This window comes from Bombus huntii, unplaced genomic scaffold (genome assembly GCF_024542735.1).
Source record: "Bombus huntii isolate Logan2020A unplaced genomic scaffold, iyBomHunt1.1 ctg00000060.1, whole genome shotgun sequence".
Classification (NCBI taxonomy): domain Eukaryota; kingdom Metazoa; phylum Arthropoda; class Insecta; order Hymenoptera; family Apidae; genus Bombus; species Bombus huntii.
The window spans coordinates 405,718-428,661 of NW_026099321.1; the positions used below are offsets into that span (position 1 = coordinate 405,718).

The following is a 22,944-nucleotide window of genomic DNA, read 5'->3' on the forward strand; positions in this document are numbered from 1 at the left end:
ACACGTCCAGATCAACTCCTCGGCAGATCTCTCCTCTGATCATTCTCCCGTGATAGCAACAGTCAGTTCAACAATCATCGAGAGTACACCTAATGGCTCCATTCACAACCAACACACCAACTGGCAGCTCTTCAGAGAAGTCTTTACACACTCAACCTCAGCCTTCACCCCACTAAAAACAAAGGAAGATATCGAAGCAGCCACGGAATACTTAAACACGAGCATAATAAACGCAATCCGCCTCTCCACACCGACAAAGCCAACCAACAGCAAACAAGAATATCCACAATTCATATTAAAAAAAATAGCAGAAAAACGCAGACTAAGAAGAGTATGGCAGACCCACAGAACACCGGAGGACAAACGAAAACTTAACAACGCAACTAGAAAGCTAACCAGAACCTTAACAAACTATAACAACGACTGCTTCCATAAATACCTCGCCAGCTTATCGCCCACAGCCGACACCAACTACTCACTATGGAAGGCCTCCAGGAAACTCACACGCCCCCCACAAATAATCCCACCTATCCGCCGCCCGCAAGGTGGATGGGCGCGAAGCCCAATCGAAAAAGCCGACCTGTTCGCAAAACACTTGACAAAAGTATTCAAACCCCATTCCCCCCAAGCCGCCGCGGACGTTACTGAATACCTACACACCCCCTTCCAAATGTCCCCTCCTATCGAACCCTTCTCCTCTGCTGAGACTATAGAAACAATCAGTCGCCTAAACCCCAAGAAAGCAGCAGGACACGACCTAATAGGCAATAGAGCAATCAAGGAACTTCCCACAAAAGGGATAGCACTCATCACATCGATTTTTAATGCTATCCTTCGCCTGGAACACTATCCTAAGGCTTGGAAAATCTCATTGATTACCCTCATCCCTAAACCCGGTAAACCGATACACGAAACCTGCTCCTATCGCCCAATCAGTCTTTTACCTACCCTGTCCAAACTATTCGAGAAGATGCTCACGAACCGACTCCTTCCAATCCTAGAGAACTTGAAAACACTCCCAGATCACCAATTCGGCTTCCGAAAACATCATTCTACAGTAGAGCAAATCCACCGCTTAACTCATACGATCAGCCAAACACTTGAAAAGAAAGAATATTGCTCAGCGGTTTTCCTAGACATCCAACAGGCATTCGATAAAGTATGGCATGAAGGGCTACTATACAAACTTAAAAAGATCCTACCCCACCCCTACTTCTCCATCCTAAAATCATACCTAACCAATAGACAATTCATGGTTAAATACCTAGACGCCACTTCCGCAACATTCCCAATAGAAGCCGGCATACCCCAAGGTAGTGTCCTCGGTCCCCTACTGTACTCCATCTACACTGCCGACCTACCTATATCAGACGATATAACAATAGCGACATTTGCAGACGACACAGCGCTATTAGCTTCCCACGCAGACCCGGTAATAGCCTCATCCACTCTCCAGCGAAGTCTCGACTCCATGGAAAAGTGGTTTCACAAATGGGGCTTCAAAGTCAACGAAAAGAAATCCTCACATGTAACCTTCACGCTCCGAAAACAAACCTGCCCCCAGGTCACCATCAACAATGCAACAGTTCCTAGCAGGGACACAGTCCGATACCTGGGCATGACCCTGGACAGGAGACTAACGTGGAAGACACACATCTCAGATAAAAGGAAGCAACTAAAGGACAAACTAAAAAAACTCTACTGGCTCACGGGCCGACGCTCCAAACTAAACTTACAGAATAAAATTACCCTCTACAAGACCGTAATAAAACCTGTCTGGACCTACGGAATCCAACTATGGGGAACAGCAAGTAACTCCAACATCGAAATACTCCAACGCTTTCAATCGAAAACGCTAAGATCCCTAATTGACGCACCTTGGTATGTAACCAATGAAACAATACACCGCGACCTCAAGATACCCACCGTCAAAGAGGAAATAGCAAAATATAGCAACAGATACAGCAAAAGAATCAACAAACACCGAAACCCCCTAATCACTGGACTACTCGATACGACGGACCAGATTCGCAGGCTGAAGAGGCACTACCCGCTAGACCTAAACGTTAGATTCATTTAATTATCCAAATCAAGCATATGCACTTACTTATAATACTTATAATACTTATAGATCATAAATTATAACTATCTATAATAAGTATTAACTTATTGTAAATAAACAGCCATGTCACTGCGCCACGCCAGAAAAATTACTGAAAATTCTCAACGCGAGAATTGATTGTAATTTCAACAAATAAATAAAAAAAAAAAAAAAAAAAAAAAATTTTTCCCATTTCTCTCCCTCTCTCTACCATTTGCTGTCATTTTTCCTTGGTTATTTAAAAAAAGATAAGAAAATCAAACGAAAATTAGTATTCTTAAAAATACTTCTTGCAAATTTCATCACCGTTAATGTAACGTATTCTTGTTTTATGTAGGATTGCACTATCGATCCCTCCAGCGTCGAGTGAGGAATTGCTGGCGGAAGGTGCGACTTCGTTTTCGCGATGTAACATGTACAATGTGAACTATACCGACATATTGGAGAGTGGTATCAGAGAGGCAGACCCATCCTGGCCAATAAAACCATGCCGTCGTTCTATAAATATTTACGGTCTTTCGTAAAGCTGCTGACGATAGCATATAATGCAGTCATTATAAAAGAAGTCCTTGTTGGTTGCACGAACTTAGACGTAGGTGTAATTACTTGTTATGCTGTTTGCATCTTAACAGAGCTCGTTTATAGCGGAACATAAAATTAACCTTGTCATCCTTAATTATTTGTACGTCTCGGCGTATGAAATCACGAACATGAATCCGTTTATATAATATCGCATAAATCGGAAAGTGAAAGTTACAACTGCACAATAGACAGATATTTCGAATTGAACGTATAAATACGCATTTGGTAACTTCTTACGACTCAAGAAATTTTTATCGAATATTTATTGTTATTATTATTATTTCTAATTTCTATTTCTGCTATTTTATTACTAAAAAGTCCTGCTTAAATCGGGAGATACTATCTTCTACTTAACAAATTTATATTCCTTCCACTATGACAAATTCTCTAATCATATCCAAGAATTATGCAAACAACCTCTACTATTTTATTACTAAAAATATTACCAAAAGACTACAATTAACTAACCTACGACTCAGGTTCTCAATTCTGATGATATTAAAAAACTACGGAATTTATTACTCGTCCTTTCGTCGTCTTCCTTATTCTCTTCACCTTCTATCGATTTTCCAACCACGCGGTGTTTTTTCATAACTAGCCGCAATCATAAAACATCCCCCTTTTCTGTTTCAGCTGGAATGGGTATGCGACCACGCATTCCTCGGCTCAGCAGCACAATCGGCCTTCTTCGTCGGCAGCATTCTTGGAGGCTTAATATTCGGTTACATAGCCGACCATTGTGGCAGAATTCCGGCGTTGGTTGCGTGTAACGCGGTTGGTTTCATCGCGTCTGTCGGCACTGCGTTTTGCAACAGCTTCTGGAGCTTCTGTCTGGCGAGATTAGTCGTCGGTACCTCGTTCGATAACTGCTTCAACGTGCTTTTCATTATCGGTGAGTCATCGAGAAAATTATAAGAGAGAAAAAGCTGTTGAGAATAGGAAAACTATAATTTATGACCTAATAATGAGGCACCGGTATCGGTCCCGTTTTACGTAACGATTAACTATTTATGACGTGTTTGAATAAATGTTTATTGCCCTATGTCGGTTTGTTTTTTCTTAAGTCAAATTTTTATTCGAATTTTACGATATCAATTTTAAGATATTTAATGGTAAATGATTTTACTGAAACTTTATATTTTGGAATTATATCTCGTAATTTGAAATTTGTTGTGTAATTGTATATCTAGTTTGGTATTAAAATTACATGTGTCTAGGGATACTTTAAGATATTTTATTTTAAACGACAGGATACTTAATTCTGTATACTTTTCTGGTATGAAATTGTATCTTTCGAGTGACCTATTTCCCTATGGAGAATAATCTTCGGTTATACCACGATTACTGAGGCACTCTCCGTTCGATATTGAGATGAAAGCAGTGTTCCTTTTAAAATTCTTTTTAATTCAAAACGATCTTACATTGTCGATGTTAATGATTTATAAAATCTACAAATAAGTCTGAATATTTGAAATTAGATTGGTAAAAAACGAAGAAAGGACAAACCTAAAGGAAATAAGGAAACAATATTATTATATCAAATGAAGAAACGAAATTGACGAAACATTTGGGAAGATTTCTATAACGATGTAATACAATAACGATATCACGAATTATTCTTTCAGTGATCGAATATGTCGGTCCGAAATATCGAACTCTGGTAGCGAACATGTCGTTTGGACTTTATTTCGCGGCAGCCTCGAGTCTTCTGCCTTGGATCGCATATTGGATCTCAAATTGGAGGATTCTCAGCATGGTCACCGCGTGTCCTATGGTGGTTGCGTTTGTAGGACCATGGATTGTTCCTGAAAGTGCACGGTAGTTTAATTCCAATTTCTTTTTCATTATAAAAATATAATACAAAGAAATTTCGTAAGTAAATTAGTATACGATAGTATAGTAGACATTTAATCTTACCTCGTCCTTTGGATTATTTTTGTATCTTCGTATCATCGGAAAATTCTTTAAAAATAATCCTCAAAGAAATATAAGAAATTTCTTTTACGTTAAAGTTTCTCTTAAAACATCAAAAGTCCTTTGAGACCGGACCATAAAAATTCCAAAATTATAGCTGAATTAAATTGGGTAATATTTTATCCAACAATACATACTATCTTGGGATCGGTTATTACATCGATTCCTCTGTCTCGTAAATAAAACATCTCAAGGTCAACATCTTTCTCTCGATAAGCCATCACATTTTTAGCTGTGCAAAATAAATGATTGATGCGTAACTAGACAGCTCTATTCAAATTTGCACAAAAAGTTTGTCGATACAAAAGGTTGGTGAAAGTGATAATTTTGAAAATTTCTTACAGGCTTTTATAACGTTTGCGTATTTCATATACTTCCGTAGTTGGTACATAACCAGTGGCAGGGTGGACAAAGCGATCGAGATGCTGAAAAACTTCGCTAAAGTGAACGGTAAAGAGGTGAAGCAAGAAATATTCGACGAATTTGAGAAAAGTTGCAAGGCGATGAATGAGAAGGATCAATCGCATAATCAATACACTGTCCTACATCTCTTCAAGCTGCCACGACTTGGTCGTATCACTATCATGCTCATCATTTATTGGTAAGTTAACCTTTCCAACATCAATCGAACAAACTACACAGCTAGAACTTTTTACTTGTAAATTCTCAGCAATGATTACAATATTATTTTAGAAAAAACTAAGACACCAGAGAAATTTACAATCATATACGAAAAGATATACAGGGTGGTTGGTAACTGATGGTACAAGCGGAAAGGGGGTGATTCTACGCGAAAAAAGAAGTCGAAGATATAGAATAAAAATTTTTCGTTTGAGGTTTTGTTTTCGAGAAAATCGACTTTGAATTTTCGCTCGGAAAAATTAAAAAAAAATTCTATTCTATATGTCGGGCCTAGCCACGTGTGATGTTGCCTCGGAGGTGTCGATACAATAGGACATACGTTGTATTAATAATCAAACTTCAGGCAGAAACTGCCTAGCAACGGCGTTTGGAACCTTCTCGATGCTTCCAAACGGGTATAGAAAACAAATGCAATCGTACAGCGAGAAAAATTCCACGAGGCTGGCATTCGTGTGATTGCTTTGGAGAGTGATACATCGAGCATTTTCAACAATCGTATTTTGCGCCTAAGATTAGTTTACGTTTAGTGAAGAGTTATCCCGTTGACTGTGGATTCGTTTGAACCCAAAGACATTGTTAATAGTGTTCATTAAACTTATTATTCATACAATTTATTATTCACTAATTTTATCATTCGTTAAACTTATTATTCATTAGACTTATTATTTGTTAAGCTTTGTGATAGTCCTGTATATACGTGTAAATATAATCTCGGCTTTGTGAAACAATGGCTAATTCACGTGAAGAGTTGTTACAAAATTCTAACCATAACCCGACATATATTTTCGACTTCTTTTTTCGCGTACGACACCCGCTTTCCGCTTGTATCACCAGTTACCAACCACCCTGTAGATAGGAAAGGTATTCAATTTTATACTTCCTTTACGTTTCTTATATTTTCTTTGTTTTTAATACTATGATAATTCTGAATCTTCCTGCATTTCCTAAAATAAAATTAACTAAGAATATGTTCTTAACTCTCAGCCTCACGATATTCCAATTATATTATACCGTTAATTCAACCAAGTTACCAATCAGCCTCGACGCTACTTCCCTGTCTTTATAAAACCAGTATTAAAATAGACACAAATTACCATAAACTAGATACAAACTACTCGAATGAACATTAAGAGAGTATATGGGGCATTTTATGTGGGTCATTAAGAATCTGCTTAAGTATATAATTAGCATCGATAAACGTCAAACGCGAGGGAACGAGTATGCGAAGGATTAATAAACGATCTTGAAGTCCAGCGTGATTTATGTATGACTCGGCTGATTTTTTTCTAGGTTGCTGATGGTGTGGGTGTTCGACGGCCACGTTTGGAACATGAAACTTCTGGACCCCGACGTTTTCACGTCGTTCTCTTTAGCGTCCCTCACGGAACTTCCGGCCGCTGTTCTACTCGCCCTTTTCCTTGACAGATGGGGCAGACGATGGATGGGTTTCGCATCGGTGTTCCTCTGTGGCATTTTCTCCTTCGTTGCCATCGCTATCCCTTCTGGTAACATTTTTTCTTTTTTTTTTTTTTATTTCTTGATAAATGACTTGTCAATCGATATTATTCAATAAAATAGCAGGAACGTGTGAATAGCAGTGAGAAAGCGGGGGTGAATTTTATAGAAAAAATCCGGTTTTATCGATCGACGGTCGTTTTAAAAAGCGCTTTTCTGAAGCTTCTCCAGTGAAAGCTTTGGGAGATTGAGAAATGAAAGCTCGTGCTTGATGCAAGAATAATGTTTTTGTTAGATAGTAAGGAGATAAGCGATAGCGTTAGGGGATATCCGTGTTTTCAAGGACATTAAGGAGTGGAAAATAGACATTTTTTAATCCGTATTTAGAATAGAACGTTGTAGTTATAAAACAATTTACTATTTTTATTTCCTCATCTTGCAACAAAACTTTCCTTCGAATTCTCTTTTATCGTTTATAGACAACAGACTTGAACGACATAATAATATAGACCCGTATTATGTAAAATCGTATTATAGAGAATTTACAATTATACAATCCGGTCATTTTACTTAGTATTAATAATAATCGAATCTTATAAAATTTTTTTATACAAATATTCTTCTTCTCTTCTTTTCTTTTTCTTTTTCGCCTTTAAATCCTATTCCATTAACGATTGACATTTATTTCTCAACGTCACATACTCGACAGGAATGACATTTAATTTTTAATTGGACCATGCGCGCATCGGGTGTATGTATCGTGCGTGGAATGCGGCGATCGTGGCATTTACATATTTCTCAACTTATTCAAGGTTCGACAATGGTTGCCATGGCGATTATAGCGCGTCTTGGGGTGAATATCGCCGCGAATATTGGTTTCCAATATGCAGCGGAAATGCCGCCGACTGTGGTGAGAGCTCAGGGCGTGTCTTTGATCCATATCATCGGTTATATCGCCCACATTTTGGGACCTTACATTATTTATCTGATAAGTGAATCGAAATTTCTGTTAACGACATCGTATTTCTACGATCCGAAAATTACTCAACCTCTTTTTTAATTTACGACTAATATTATCTGTTATTGAAATACGTTTTTTTAAGTTGGTTTAATTTGTAGAAAAATTATGTTCCTTGTCGGCCATGGATTCTTCTTGTGATCTTACGAATCACGGAAACAAGATAGATTTTCGATATATTTTCCTCCGTTTCGTTTTTTTGCGAAGGAAATGTAACTTTTCTATTGTCTGTAATTATTTACAGGTTTGCGATACTACACTATAGCTTCGTTTCTAAATGAAACGAATGTTTACAAAATCTCGTTATACAGGTAACACCAATGATCCTTTGTATACTGACAACTTCTTCAAATTCTGTCTTCAACCAATATTCTTTATTAATATTTAAAAGAATATTAAGTATACAGAAAATACGAAGAGGAATATTTGCGAGGACACTCTCGATTATTGTGTAAGTTATTCTGTTTTGAATTATAAATTTACCTCAAAGTATACTATTATTTGTGTAATGTTATTACCGAAAATGAACTTATGGAAGTATTCATTTATTTCCCGAAAATCGAAGGGAAATTAAGGAATTAGCGGAAAGCGGAATTAATCGCTATTACTTCTAAAAGAGGTATAAAGAGAAGCGTATAAAAGGGAGAATATTTTTCATTTAATTTAGGCTGACATTGATCCATCTTTACCGCTGGTTGCCCTCGGTTTGCTGTCTTTTGGACACGCCTTCCTGACCCTTGGCTTGCCAGAAACGTTGAACCAGGAATTACCAGAAACCCTACAGGAGGGTAACGACTTCGGCAAGGAACAAAGTTTCTGGTGGGTTCCGTGTATATCCTCGTAAGTATAGATTCTATAATATTCTTCCTCCGCCTTATGTCAATATAAATTTACTAATAATCGTTTATTTCAATTTGACAGGAGCAAAATGCTGAAAAAATCTTATAGAAAGAAGAAAGGCCTTTCAAATCCAGCGTTTACTGGCAGTGTTCAAAAAATGGATTGTACTAGGTTATAGCGGTTAGATTTGGCGACGGCGCGAAACTTGCCAGTGGCGCGAAACTTGCCAGTGGCGCGAAACTTGCCAGTGGCGCGAAACTTGCCAAATTCTTTGTAAATATAGTTATTAAACATATGCGTGTGATGTTAGATGTTAAGATATTACGAACGTATTGAGATTGGAGAGCTATTGAGAGAAACTAGGAGGAAGTATCGATTATTGCAGTGAAAGAGACAAGAATCGTCAAATTACACAAGGTATACGTTTAAGCAATTAATTGACGCTTCATCGACGAAGTAGCTTTGTTGCACACAAGATAAAGTGTATCTTTTTTTAATTGGAATGACTGTATAAAAATGTGAAGAAATTTAAAGAATTAAGAACACGGCATTTAAAGTACGTTGCGTTCACATATTGCGATGTAATTATTTCGCGTACTATAACGTCGGTAAAGTGTTGGAAATGAGAAACGATTGAAGTATCTTATGTAAATGTACAATTAAATTCAGTATTGGATATACGTATTAAAGGAAACGATATATAAGGAAATAATATACCATAGTATTTATGCATCTTTCGCTTTAAAAATCGAAAAGAAAGATCTATATCTTTTTCTTCTTGCTCTTTTTTTTCTTTTCTCGTTGAAGGAATACTCTAGTTGAATTGATTTAACTATGAAATACCGTGAATAACAAAGGATTGCCACGAGACTCGAAACACAAAAAGAGAGCTGTCTTCGCGCATTGTCAAGCTTTCAACTTGTCTGCTTTATTACGAATCGCCTTTGTATCAATATAGGTGATTCATAAATCGCCGACACTTGAAATGAGAGTTTCGATCGACTTTTAAACCGAAGTGTATTTTGCGTTCGCTCGATCAACGTGGCTTTTTTTCATCATCCATTTATGCATCAACACGTTGAATGTTTTGAAAACTCTGAGATCTCTGTTATTTAATTTAAATATATACATACATATATATATATATTATTCTAATGAAACATCAAAATTGAAATTCTTTTATGATATTTTCTTTTTTATGATCTTTCAGTATTAATACGAGAAATATCTCTATTTGATATATTTAGATATAATAAGAATATTACTTCTAATAAGTATCCTTGAATCCGTAATTACTGATCATTCATAAAATGGAATGCATTAAAACAATTAATTGCTAAGCGTTCATTAGCTACCATCATACCCAATTGAGATTAAAAAATGAAAGTTGTAGGATCTTTTTAAGCAGGAATTTTTTTTAATACAAAGGATATTAACATAATGTTCGACATTCTTCCGAAATTGTTCTGTTTAAATCCAATGGAAAAAGCAGTAAATAATTTATAGAATTATATACAAATTTTAGAAGAAAAATTGATAGATAATGAGTTAATTTTGAAAATGCTCAGTGTTACGACCGTTCGCGGAGAGACGCGGTCGCGAGGAAAACGCGTCAGCGAGAGGCGTAAATTCTCGCTACGATTCGGTGAATCGACGCCGCGAAGTAGTCGTTCCTCTGTTTCGGTTAAGATAACAAAGGTGGTTGAATGAATATGACACAGTATAGTAAGTTATATTTCACCGTTTATTCCACAACTTATAACGAAGGCAGTTACACTGGTGCGTATGTACCAGATGAATGAGTGACTGATCTGCGGGTGTGTCTACCCGCTCGAAGGATGTAAAATCAGTACCGTCTTGGGAGACGATGCTGTCTCGGAGGAAAGCTAAGGGTGGGTGTGTCTAGCGCACGGGACCATCGGATTTGTTGGTGCCGATGTTATTTAGGAGAGTGAGGGAATAGGCTTTGTTTCTAATTGGTTAAACGAAGGGTCTCAACCGCCCTCGAGAGAAAGTGGTTAGTGGGAGGACAGTTGCGGCGTACGTGCGAAAAACCAACTTTCCTTAGTTAAGCCGTGGTAGACAATAGTCTCGAGAAATTCCTCGGAAACAGATGTTTGTTTGAAGGACCTTAGCAGGCAAGTGACTCGGGTTTATGACGGATGCTTAAGGCTATTGAGGGTACGCCGTACGGAAGAGCGGACATCTGGTGTCCGTCTGGCCCGCGGTGTGTGACCTGGGCCAGGCAGAGAGTCGCCCGGCGTAACACTCAGGTTTAAATGTTACTTGAAACAGATCGAAACTCCGTCACGTGTTCAATTAGAAATAGTAAAATTCTGATTCGGGAAGAGACGCGAATATTTCCAATCTCGTTCCTTTCGATCCTCCGACCTGTTCGTCTTAAGCGCACAATCTCCGTTATACCACCTTTAAACAATGATTCTAGCAACTAGAATCATTCGATCGTTAGAATCATTCGCGTACTTATGAGACTAGCCCCTGCTTTCAGTTACCGATTAAAAAGACATACTATTGTTCGTTGCAAATATCAGCTATCGTTCCTCAAAACCTGAGATTCTTTGAAATATTCCTACGCTAGAGATTCAACTGTACATAATTGTTCAAGGCTACAAGTTAGTTCGATCCTCGTGATGCAATGGATAATAATTCGATCGTCTGGAAAATAATTCTGGACGAAAGAATTCTCATTTAATCCTTGACGGTCGATGATTTTGTAAATCATGTACGATATCGTAATCAGGAATGAATTCTTTTATATTTCTAATCTTGAAATTACACAGGGCCAATACATATTAAGCTGAATCGCAAATAAATATTAAGGGAGTCTTAAGGAGTTATAATATCGACATTTCTTATCAATACGATAGTGATATAATAATGTGATATAGTACAGAGTGTTTCGTAACTGATGATTCTTCGTATTTGCGAGAAAATAAATTTTGAATATGTTTCGTGAATGTCGTGTGAACACGAGTTGACAAAGCTTCAGAATTTCATTCTCTCGAACGTCGTACGAAAATCTCTCGTTCTATATTTTCAACAGATCCTTTCACATAGTATTATTCTGTACCACTGGTTATTAACCATATTAACTAACCACTGGTTATCACAGTATCAATTACCAGACACCCTGTATAATACAGAATATTACTTCAAATATCCGTATAATGAAGCATTTCATTTTCTATAATTAATTATAATTAAGTTCGGCTGTTAAGGGTTAATACATTGTAACATAAGTGATCGTTATCTCCTAATTATAGGATGGAGTTAGATTAGACGTATAACGATGAACGAGGATCATCGAGCATTAATGTATTTAATTATAGAGATATTTAGCAGTTTATTTTTGTTCGGGGGATTCGTCGATGTGTGTGCAAATAAAAAGTAGAATTGTTTCTTATATTAAGGTTTATGGAAGTTTTATTCGGTGAATCAATCTTATGGACGTGAGTGTATACGCGAATATATACGTGAGTGATGATTATGAATACTATGAATAGGTTTCTTCAGATTGATTGCGTTGTTATTGGCACAACGACGAACACTGATCGTCATACGATGGCACGATTTGCTTACAATATTCTTTCCTTTCTTTTTTTCTTCTTCCTAAACCATAGAAACAGTCAATTAGAGTTATTTTTTTTTTTAATGTACGTACAACTCGTTTTAGATAGATAAAAGTCCAGCAGTTGGTGCTGAAGAAATTATAACAATAATTTAAAAAGTCTTCAAGCTTGGATTTTATTAATATTGTACGTTATTTAAAATCGTACAAAAAATATAACGAATAGATAAATAATCGTTAAAAATACGTGGATAATCGTTCAAAAGATATAAAACTGTTTCTTTTCACAAAGAAAAATTATCTAAACGTACTATTTTTTTAAATAAGATTTTGTCCAATATATTCCAGTAAAAAATGTTAAAAACATTAAAGGAATCAAAAATTTAAATCTCCCTAATTTATTATTTACGTAATTAATAAATTACGTAATTATTAATTTACGTAACATTTTCGATATTATTCTACGTAATATCTTTGAATATCAAATTAGCACCAACCGCTGAACGATTCGAACGTGCGTAACGCAAGTGAAAATTAGCATTAAAATTATAAAAGCTCTTAAAAGATAATAATAAAAATTATATAGGAACACGATTTCTAAGCTCGCTCTTTTTAGAATTAAGGCTTACAAATTCTTAAACGTAAACGATAAAAATAAAAATTAATGTAGGAGAATAGAAAAATAATATGTTCCGATTTTTTCTCGTACAAAAATCGTCAGACTGATCCGCTTGTAATATTGTTACTTCTAAAAAAACACGAATCCTCCTTCGTGTTTTTTAATTGAATTATTATTAAAAATCAGATAATTATCGTTCACAGGAGTGATAGTGTTGATGTCCATTGAAGTGTGTCTTATGGTAGCAAGGCAACGACCAGAAATGTTGGTCCCTTCCGAATTCTTCGCCTTGCTTGATAGTCTGAGGAAGATTCTGGCCGACAGTTTCCGGCAAGAACAAAACCAGTGCAGCGCCAAAAAAGGACACCGTGCTGATAATGAGCATTGGAAATCCCTCCCAAATTGCAGCCTAATGAACAAATATTAATTTATATGAGCAAAGGTTAAATACCATGAAAATCTGGTCAAAGTATTTCTCATTTAAAAAGTTTCATTAGAAAGTTTCAACCAATATAGTTTCATATCTTAAGTTATTCCATCATTTTTTATTTTAAATTTCAATTTTTTGATTAAAGATCAGTTAAAGAAAAGCGTTGGTTGCAACTTCCAAAACGGGCTTTCTAGAAAGTGAGAAATATTTTGATCAGATTTTTATAATATTTAACTTCTTCAGGAAACAACTTGTTTTAAGGCAAGAAAAAAACTATTTTACATTATCATGAGAAAATTTACATGAGAGCTTTTTCATAATTTCTAATAGCGCTTATTGTATCTTTTGGAATAAATTAAAGAGAAGTTGAACGTGGATGTGCTTAGCGGTGTTTCAAAAATGTTGTAACAACAATAGTAGTATAAATATTTATTTACCGAGTCAGTGATATATGGCGCCAAAGAGTGTGCAACTATTCCGAAAATATGAATGAAAGATACGCCCTGCGATCTGACTGGCGTGGGCAGAAGTTCTGCTGCATACTGAAGACCAACATTGGCTGCCATGTTCAGACAGAATCGCGACAATATTGACATTACTAATTTCGCGAGCACTGGGGAATAAATTAAAAAATACAAAATTAATCCTGGATACACAATACTTGATTGTAAGTTTAATTAAAAATATAGTCCGATCGAAGCTTAATCAAAATTAAATTAAAATTTCACACAAACTTTAAACTTCTATAAATCTCCAAATTCTAGAAAACCAACATATAGAAAATTATTGCTTCTAAAATGTGCACACCTCTTTCAATTTCGCCACTAAATTAATTCCTAATAATTCCTAAATTCTAGTTCCATCAAAATAATTATTTTCCAAGATTAATACCTTCGAAGTTGCCAAAATTCTTTTACATTCATCATCAACTTAATTTCAGATTTTTCTCAATAATACGTCATTATAATCGTTTTAATTTTACTTTAATAAACAGATCGATATATTTACTGGAATGCAGCATAAGTTCAGCGATACTGAGTACACAGGTCATTGCCATCGTGAGAAATCCGCAGAGTCTACGACCCCATCGGTCGAGCAACAGGGCGAGTAATAACCCAGCTGGAAGTTCTGTGGCACAGGCGATCGAGAACGACACGAACACCGAGCTCTGGATAAGTTTTAATGAATACACGTGATCGTCGAACGAGATCAGGGTAAAACACCTACAAGATTGTATCGGTTATTTATGAAGGTTTTATCGCAACATGAACTCGTATCTTATACTTGCCAGAATGCAACTAGAAGAATAGTGTTTCTCGCCAACCGTGGCGTTTTGAACAGATCGAGCAGCGTCGCTGATTCTTGAATTTTGTCCGGTGCCTCCATGTTACTCTGCAAGAATTTATTTCGAGAATAATTAACGAAAGATATAATACGAGTCGTGCCTTTAGCCCTTACACAGTTCAAAATTCATAACACACTGAAAAGAAATTTTATTTTCATTGTATTCGTCATTAATAGATAGCACGAACAGTGGCACTTTGCATTCTGTTTTATGGAATTAGTCGGCATGGCTTTTGATATCGAGATTTATTAATATAATGGGTGGTTGGTTGATTAAATACTTTTCTGATCCGAAATACAGTCGGGAACAAAACTAAGTGGATTAGTGGAGAAAATGTAAAAATTCATTTCAATCATTTGCTGAACTATCTGCATATTATTAGAAGGAAATATAATAAATAAAACTCAAGTATATGAGGCTGATACTAATTTGATTATACTTTCTTCACATCTATTTCCATTAACTATAGCAGCTTATTTTTATCCCCGATTGTACTTGTAAATTGTAAATATTTTATAATTTCTATATAAATTCCCAGATTTACTTCAAATTTTGTACGAGATCGATATAATACCACAATGGAATCGCGACAGTCAAGTTTCATTTCATATTTCATTTTTCATCGCGTTTCATTTTTAAAACCTGTCTATGCATGTTAAAATACATTCGCGAGTCTGTGTGTTTTCGACGTGAATCAAATATATCTGTCAGCACAGATTCAAGTACTGTACCGTATGATTTCGCGTAAGCTTTCTAGAATTCTATTTGATCGAACTTACAACTAATATATCGTAAATACGCGAGTCTGGATTTCTACGATTGATCCTAGCTATTCTCCGTAGTTTCTCAACAACCTTGTCCATCATCCCGTTGGAAACGTACCAGCTTGAACAGAGCAAATACGAGTGATATGGATCGATAAGTAAATTTGCATAAATCTCAAAGCGCAAGTTGAGAATTCGAATAATCGAACGATTAGGAGTTTACTTACCGGGCGTTCTCGGGAAGAATCCACGGTGTGATAGCGACAGATAACAGCGGTATGGCAGTAACGTAAGTAAAATATCTCCGGTTCGCGATATAATAGGCTATCCATGGTAAAATTGTACTGGCCACTGCGATGTAGTTGTAGGATAATTGTAAGATTATAAATATAATTCCGATTTTAAATTAATCCGTTTACTCTGCAAACGTGAATTTTCCGAGTTTGAGCTGGTCCGTATAACAAAAAGCGCTACATAATACACGTGTTTTGCTTCTAACGTATTTAAACGAATTACGTGTTGAAAATTTTGTGATAATTTTCATTTCGAACGAATATACAGAGTGGTTGGTAACTGATGGTACAAGCGGAAAGGGGGTGATTCTACGCGAAAAAAGAAGTCGAAAATATAGAATAAACGTTTTTCGTTCGAGGCTTTGTTTTCGAGAAAATCGACTTTGAATTTTCGCTCGATACGCGTGCACTTTATCGCGTCTCGTTATAACGGATCTCACTGTAGATCGTTGTCTCGATGGAAGAATTAAAAAAAAAAATTTGTATTCTATATTTTCGACTTCTTTCCGCTTGTACCACCAATTACCAACCACCTTGTATAACTCGATTTAAGAATATCAAGATATAACTATCCTCGACGACATGAAAATCGATGAAACGATCTTTAACAATAACAAAATCAATATATTCATCTCTGGTGGTGGCAAAAGCTCTTGAATCAAGAACTCGAACCGTATAGTTCAATCGAGTACAGCAACGTCAAAATTATCTTCGAGGAACAATTCATCAAAAATTTCTCACGCAACATCATCTTTCACGTAATAGAAACATTGACTTCATACTAACGTTATCTCTCGCGTGACTGAAACATTGGCTTATCGGTCGAACCTCTCGCACTTTCTACTTCGTAGAAGGCTTACCGATAATCAGAGGAATGTTGATACAGTTATCGAACGCCAGTCCAGTGAGAAACCTACAGACGGCGAATGACCAAAAACTATTTGCGCTGGCAGTGAAAATGGAGGCAAAAAGGGCGATACCATTGCAGAACATTAAAGCTGGGATACGACCCTTGTGATCGGCGATCCAACCGACTAGGAAACCACCGATGATGGATCCGCAGAAGAAGATGGCCTGCGCCGTTGATACGAGGTATTCTCGGTCGCATACCCAATCTAGCTAATCACCAAGGTTAAGAGTTAGTCAGCGAAAAACCAGATTCATATTTTTCAGAATATAATTTTAATCCTGCTGCGGTCTTCGAATTTTTATATCTCGATTCTGCTCGCAGTTCGATGAATGAAAGAGTTCTTTATGCTCTGAAAAAAACGTTCGCGTAAAATCGGAACGAGGAATTATCCGTACTAACAATTATCGTCTTATACTTTCTTTAAACTTATGAAATTTACTATAACAAGGTTAGATTAGATCGGAAATGACCCAAAGAACGCAGCAGAAGTGTAAGAATTTCGAAGCATGCGATTCAGACAACGATGTGAATACTTCACCTCAGTTCCTATACTAGGATATGGAATCTGCGTAAAATTATACTCCCATTGAGTACATTTTATCGTTTTGTTTGTTTGGAAGCCCGATGAGCTCAGGCTCTTATCGCTCTTCAACAGCTCTGTGAAGTTTACGTCCTTCCGTTGACATTGTTCGTAATAAGGATAAACGTTCGTCACTGGAATCGCTATCTTAATCCTAAACATCCCATACGATAGATGATTGATCATTTTAATTATTAAAATAAGAACCAAAGTCCAGACAGAGTAATCCAAAAATATCTTGCATCTTATCGTGAAATTTTTCTACAATATTTTCTAATAATTTTCGAAATGTTCGAAAATTCGAGAAATTCCAGAAATCGCGATATCTCGCATATTTTTCACAATATTTTAAAGTCACTTTCTACGAACAATCAAAAATATCGTTCAAAGTTTAAAGGAGCTTTCGTTGCTACGTATATCTCCTTTTCTTTCTTTCCTTCATTATACATACTTACCTCTCTTCTTCGGTGAAATTCGAGTTTACTAATTCGTCTATCCTGCACCAGTGTTCCGTGGGAGTAATGAAAAATTGCGAGAAATACAGAAACGCGTACGTCGCGCCATAAGGTAGTAACGACAATAACAACAGCCATTGATATCTCCCGTAGTCACCGACATACGGCAGAACATCATCGAAACTTTCCAATCTTGGTCTCAATCGAGTCGCTTCAGTGGGCAATATAGAGTTACTCTTCTCGTCCTTCATTTCGCTGAAACAGAATCCATCCTTGATTTCCAGGCGTAGCAGTATAAAAGTCGTATAACAAAGTTTTCAGTCTTCTAGTCTTTGAAATAAATGTCATTCGGCAGTTCCTTTGATGTTTCACATTCTGTAATTCCAATTACAATGCTCCTTTCCTCTCCCACAAACAGGAAATTATTTTCTGACAGAACGCAGGAACAATCTTACCCGTCATTCACGTTTTCCCCTTCCATAGTTCGAGCAGCAAAGTCTCAATTATGATTTTAGATTTTGAAAGGCAACGGAGATGAAAGAGGAGACCCGATATGCTGATCGAAAGACGTTCGGAAATGAACTGAAAGAACGAGCGAAGTCCGGCAACTGTTCGCTTTGTTTTCGATTCGGTTAAACGTTAAATTAAGCGTAAGTGTTTGCTCGAGTGCCGGTCAATTACTGTGCCGGGAGTCAAGTGAATCGTGACACGCGACTCGTTCAAATTGAATTGCATACGAACCACGCTCGCGAGATCATCTTTAAAAAGGGCTGATTCGGTATACGCGGCGATGTCAACGTGATATCTACATATCTGAGGAAAGTTTCGACGAAAGAAATAGCCTCGAGTGCTGGTTAATGGTGTTCGAGTTATCGTTTGGATATCGATATTATAGATTTGCAAATGAGATAGAAGAACCGAAGGAAAGTTTGTCGACTCTGTCATATTTAATTAAATGCAGGAGAAAAATTGAATGGAATAATTTTCTGATTAATATTGTTTGTTTATTACTCGTAATCCTCTTACCCGGCGACTTAAGGGTGACTTCCGGTTACAGTGCTTAGCTAAACTAAGTTTTCGATCAATATATTGAACTCTATTGGAAAATAACCGAGAAAATTTTAAGCCATCGAAGGCTAAGAATAAATGAAATAATTGAAGGTTTTTCAAACCTGTTTTAACACTAATATCAGGGATATAAGAAGATGGTACTTCTGATGTATCAACGCAATTATTTGATTATTTACCATTCGTTAAAACAGACGGTCTTAGGGACTGAGGTGGTTAATTAGATATTGAAAAATTAAGAGAACGATTTCCAAGTTAAAAGTAAAATAATATATCGATCTTTCGCAAAATTTTTATATCAAATTGTTCATTTTCGTATCAGATAGAGCAAAAGGGTAAACTGATATGTTTACTTGAAAATGGATTCAGGGAAATTAATCATTTGCCAATTAAATTTAAGCGAATACGTGAAACAATATTATCATATGGAATAAACACGGAAACGAAATAGCTGACAGAAGAACCATCGATTTCGAGACATCGATTAGAATGACTAATGTCATTGTCAGGAGCGCTCGAAAGTGGTCGAGTGCTCGAAATAACTGACCTGTTTGGAAAATACGACAACGAGAAACGTTCGTGTCTACGAGCCATCGTGTCTACATAATAAATACTTGCGTGTGTACGTCTATACAAATGGCGGCATTTTTAAAATAAAAAATAGAGTATATTACCCTTGATCGTCCAAACGAAACAATTGCTTATAATTACAAGACATTTGATACAGTACTTTGAGAAATCAATATGCTACAATTTGTTGGAAACATTTAGCTTGCACATAAATTACATATGAGCCAAACTCACGCGACTGATAACGTTACATTGCACTGAAACTGAGGACTCGATCGATTCTCAAAATTCCAAATACAATCTTTTAAATTAATTTTCACTCGTTATCAAGAATCCAATCAAAATTTCTTTTTCCTAATTTATTAGTAACATTCTTAGGTAGAACTAATAATTATCGCTTCTCTTTCATAAACGATTATCAAAGCGAAAAATTAAATTCAGTCTATAGAAGAAAATGAATACAGAAGTTGAAACCCTTACCTGTCACCGAATGATTCTTCTATGTCTAATTAACGATAGTCTCACGACGTCAAAGTGAAACTCCAAACTGATCGTTTCTCGTTGCTCTTTGTTCAAAATATCGATCACGATTAATCAGGCACTACCAACCACATCCACTAATATCACTGTCAGATCGATTAACAGCAAGTTATGAAATTAGTAATTAAGGGCACCCTCGATCAAACCATTTTTCTCTCTCAACGTCACACTAAATCATGTCAAATGTATCTTTCCGTTCCAAATGTCGTCGACTAACTTCCAACGAACAAAATGTCTCAATACACTAAGTTCGATACCTTCGTGTTCTTTCTGGAGATAACCGAAGAATTTTTCCGTTATTGTAGCATTTTCGTTGCTGCTTCTTAATTTAAAAGTAAAGAAATAAAATTAGTTTGAAAAAGCAATTAAAGTAATTCACGTGGGTTTCTTTGAAGACGGCGGAAAATCGATGATAAAACGAAATAGAAATAGAAATAAAATAAAATAAAATCTGCGATTAAACGAATAATTAATACATGTTATTTTGAAAAGGAAATTGGCGATAAAATAGGCGAAAAACAGTTTCTATTAAAAAGGTTATACGAATAATCAACGCAGTTTGCTTCGAAACAAAATTAGAATTGGCAATCGAGCGAATGATTGACGATTTATTTGGAAAAGTTAGCGGAATCAATGACTAAACAAGCGAGATTTCGTTAAACACACGATTTCCTTCGTAAAGAAAGAAAAAGTAGATTTGTTGATTACACGAATAATCGCTGCAGTTTATCTCAAAGAAGAATGGATGGTCAAACAGGCGAGAAACAAGGTTTCTCCGGGAAAAGAAAATAAAATAGCTGATCGAGTAAATAGTAAATACAATTTACCTTGAGAAAGAAGCAGACTCGAGCGATCAACACTGTTTCCCTCGAAGAAACGCTAAAATTAATGGTCAAACAATCAAAGTAAGTAATTTTTCTCGAGGATAAAGTAGGATCAGTAGTTAAATCAACAAGATTGGTACAGCTTCCCTTCAAGAGACACTATGATCAATATTTATACAGGCAGTCACGGAATCTCCCTTTCGACTGATCCAATCATTGAGTGAAACGATTGTATTCGATGAAATTTTCCTCGAAGATGAAGCAGAGTCGCAGATCCTTACGTAAACGACCGATCAAGTTTCCACGGCAATAAACCTAAATTCCCTGGCTAATTGAAAATATAAAGGAGACACGACCACATTTCCATTTAAAGAAATGCAATTGTTAGTTAAACAACGATAGGATTTTCTTATTCGAAAAGAGAGGAGAAAAATGTCCGATGTTCACGAAGTCTTGTACAAATATGAAGGGGAAACCGGCTCGCGTATCGCTGATATAGAAGCTTGCTTAGCGAAGACGAACACGATACTCGGTGACACGTGTTTGCCAATAAAAAAGGAGAGAATCGAAGAGAAACGGAACCAAAGGAAGAAACGTTGATTGACAGTGGAACCGGCGAAACTAGAAATAGTTTGGAAAACACGATTTTCCGATCGCGAACATCGAGGACCACGTGCTCGCGTTGCCATTGATCGAACTCCATTTAGGTTTGCGGCAAATCGTCGCAACAGCGACGTTGGTAGAACAGAGACACAGAGTTCTTCTGTCTCACAAAAAGCAAGGTGCATACATATGTATTTCCTTGTTTCTCCAAAGCATAGTGGCGCCACGCCGGAAACCGGTTGTCCGAAGCCAGCCAAAGTTTTCAATGGTGTTGAAATGAATTGTATTGTCGTCTTGTCGCGTACTAAAATTGCGATATATGGACGGTGTTAAAAATTGACGTTGAAACACAATTGATTTTTGCAATTTAAATAACGGATGTATTGAAACGAATTCAGTGGATTTTTCAGGTAAATTTGTCGTTTGTTTTGCCGGGTTTGATCTTGGATCGACTTTAGTATATTTTTCATATTTAATTGAAATGGGGAATTGCGTTATGTTATTTGTTGATACTCTGTAGGTTAGAAATGTTAGCATGTTATTTATGAATTATGTTATTTTAGAATTAATATGTAATGTTATTTAATTATGTATGAATTATGTAATGTTATTTTAGAATTAATATTTACAAAAGGCATAAATGTAATTGAATTCTAAAGAGGATTAATTAAGAATGCTCAAGCTTTTTGTGAGATTGGTTTTTTCTTGCAAGCTACCTCTATAAATTAGACCTCTCCTGAAGGGACACGTAGTTTCGTCAACCGGTTTCTTCTAACAAGATTCGTAGAATTAGCTTTTTGCGAAGGCACTGATTTATGAATATTGTTTCTTCTGAAAAGACTGCTTTGTTACCATAAAAAATCAAGGACAGGTTTTCGTAGTTTATATTCACCGAAATATTCACACACACAATAATTTCGAACAGTACGATTAACAAATTACTAGATATGTCTGTACAAATTTCACCTTACGCTCGAAGATACAAGCAAGGCGAAAATTAAATTTCCAAAATCAAATATCAAGAACAGTAAATAACTATATGCAGAATATTCTTCTAGCGAAAGACAGACAGTCTCTACTCACTATGTACATACGAAGAGAAAGATACACACTACATTCCAAACACATGTCCAAACACAGGAATGACCTCGTAACTTACATAACACCACAACTGAAGAAATTACACCATATAACATTGAATGTGACGGATGTAATATGGCACATCAATTATCGAACAAAAAGTTTCATAAAATTCAAATTAAAAGAAATATGGGATCGCGAAACACACAACGGGTGTGCATAAGTTATGTACGTAACTTCCAACTTACACACATGCAATAGGTTTAACCGTTACTGGCGTTGATAATAACAGAAGCACAGTCATGGATCCGTTACCATGTCTAGCGTTGTTTCAACGAGTTTCATTCCCACTTGATTTAGTGTCGCTCCTAACCGCTGGTTCACGCAACAGAGAAGGATAAAATGAACCGCGACAGATATACAATTTCATACTTACGTACTATATGGTTCAAAGTCTATAAATAATATTGTAGACGGTATAATTAGAGGCCTTCTGTACTATTTCCGCACGCAGTAACGTCCTAAACGTATACACGGAAAACTTTAAATCGTAGCACAATTGAAGCCAGAAGAAATTTTAAAGTGAGCTAAAAAATGAAAAACAAGCCGAAGATTCAAGAATAACAGAATTACACTGGAAACTCTATTTGGTGGGGGGAGGG

The 22,944-nt window shown here is 36.2% G+C and overlaps 1 protein-coding gene and 1 pseudogene across 1 annotated transcript; one reads left to right on the forward strand and one right to left on the reverse strand.

Moving 5' to 3' along the window:
• The window catches only part of LOC126875943 (organic cation transporter protein-like), a 25,117-nt pseudogene extending 13,079 nt beyond the window's left edge, over positions 1 to 12,038 (forward strand).
• LOC126875910 (carcinine transporter-like) lies at positions 9,090 to 22,701 on the reverse strand. The gene is made up of 10 exons (XM_050638792.1): positions 22,531 to 22,701; positions 17,598 to 17,852; positions 17,101 to 17,296; positions 16,494 to 16,771; positions 15,587 to 15,727; positions 15,375 to 15,480; positions 14,539 to 14,642; positions 14,259 to 14,473; positions 13,688 to 13,863; positions 9,090 to 13,229 (listed from the first exon to the last, which is right to left on the reverse strand). Exons 1-10 carry the CDS (start codon positions 22,584 to 22,586, stop codon positions 13,011 to 13,013), a joined length of 1,746 nt encoding a protein of 581 aa, XP_050494749.1. The 5' UTR covers positions 22,587 to 22,701; the 3' UTR covers positions 9,090 to 13,010.
• Between the last annotated feature and the right edge of the window lie 243 nt (positions 22,702 to 22,944).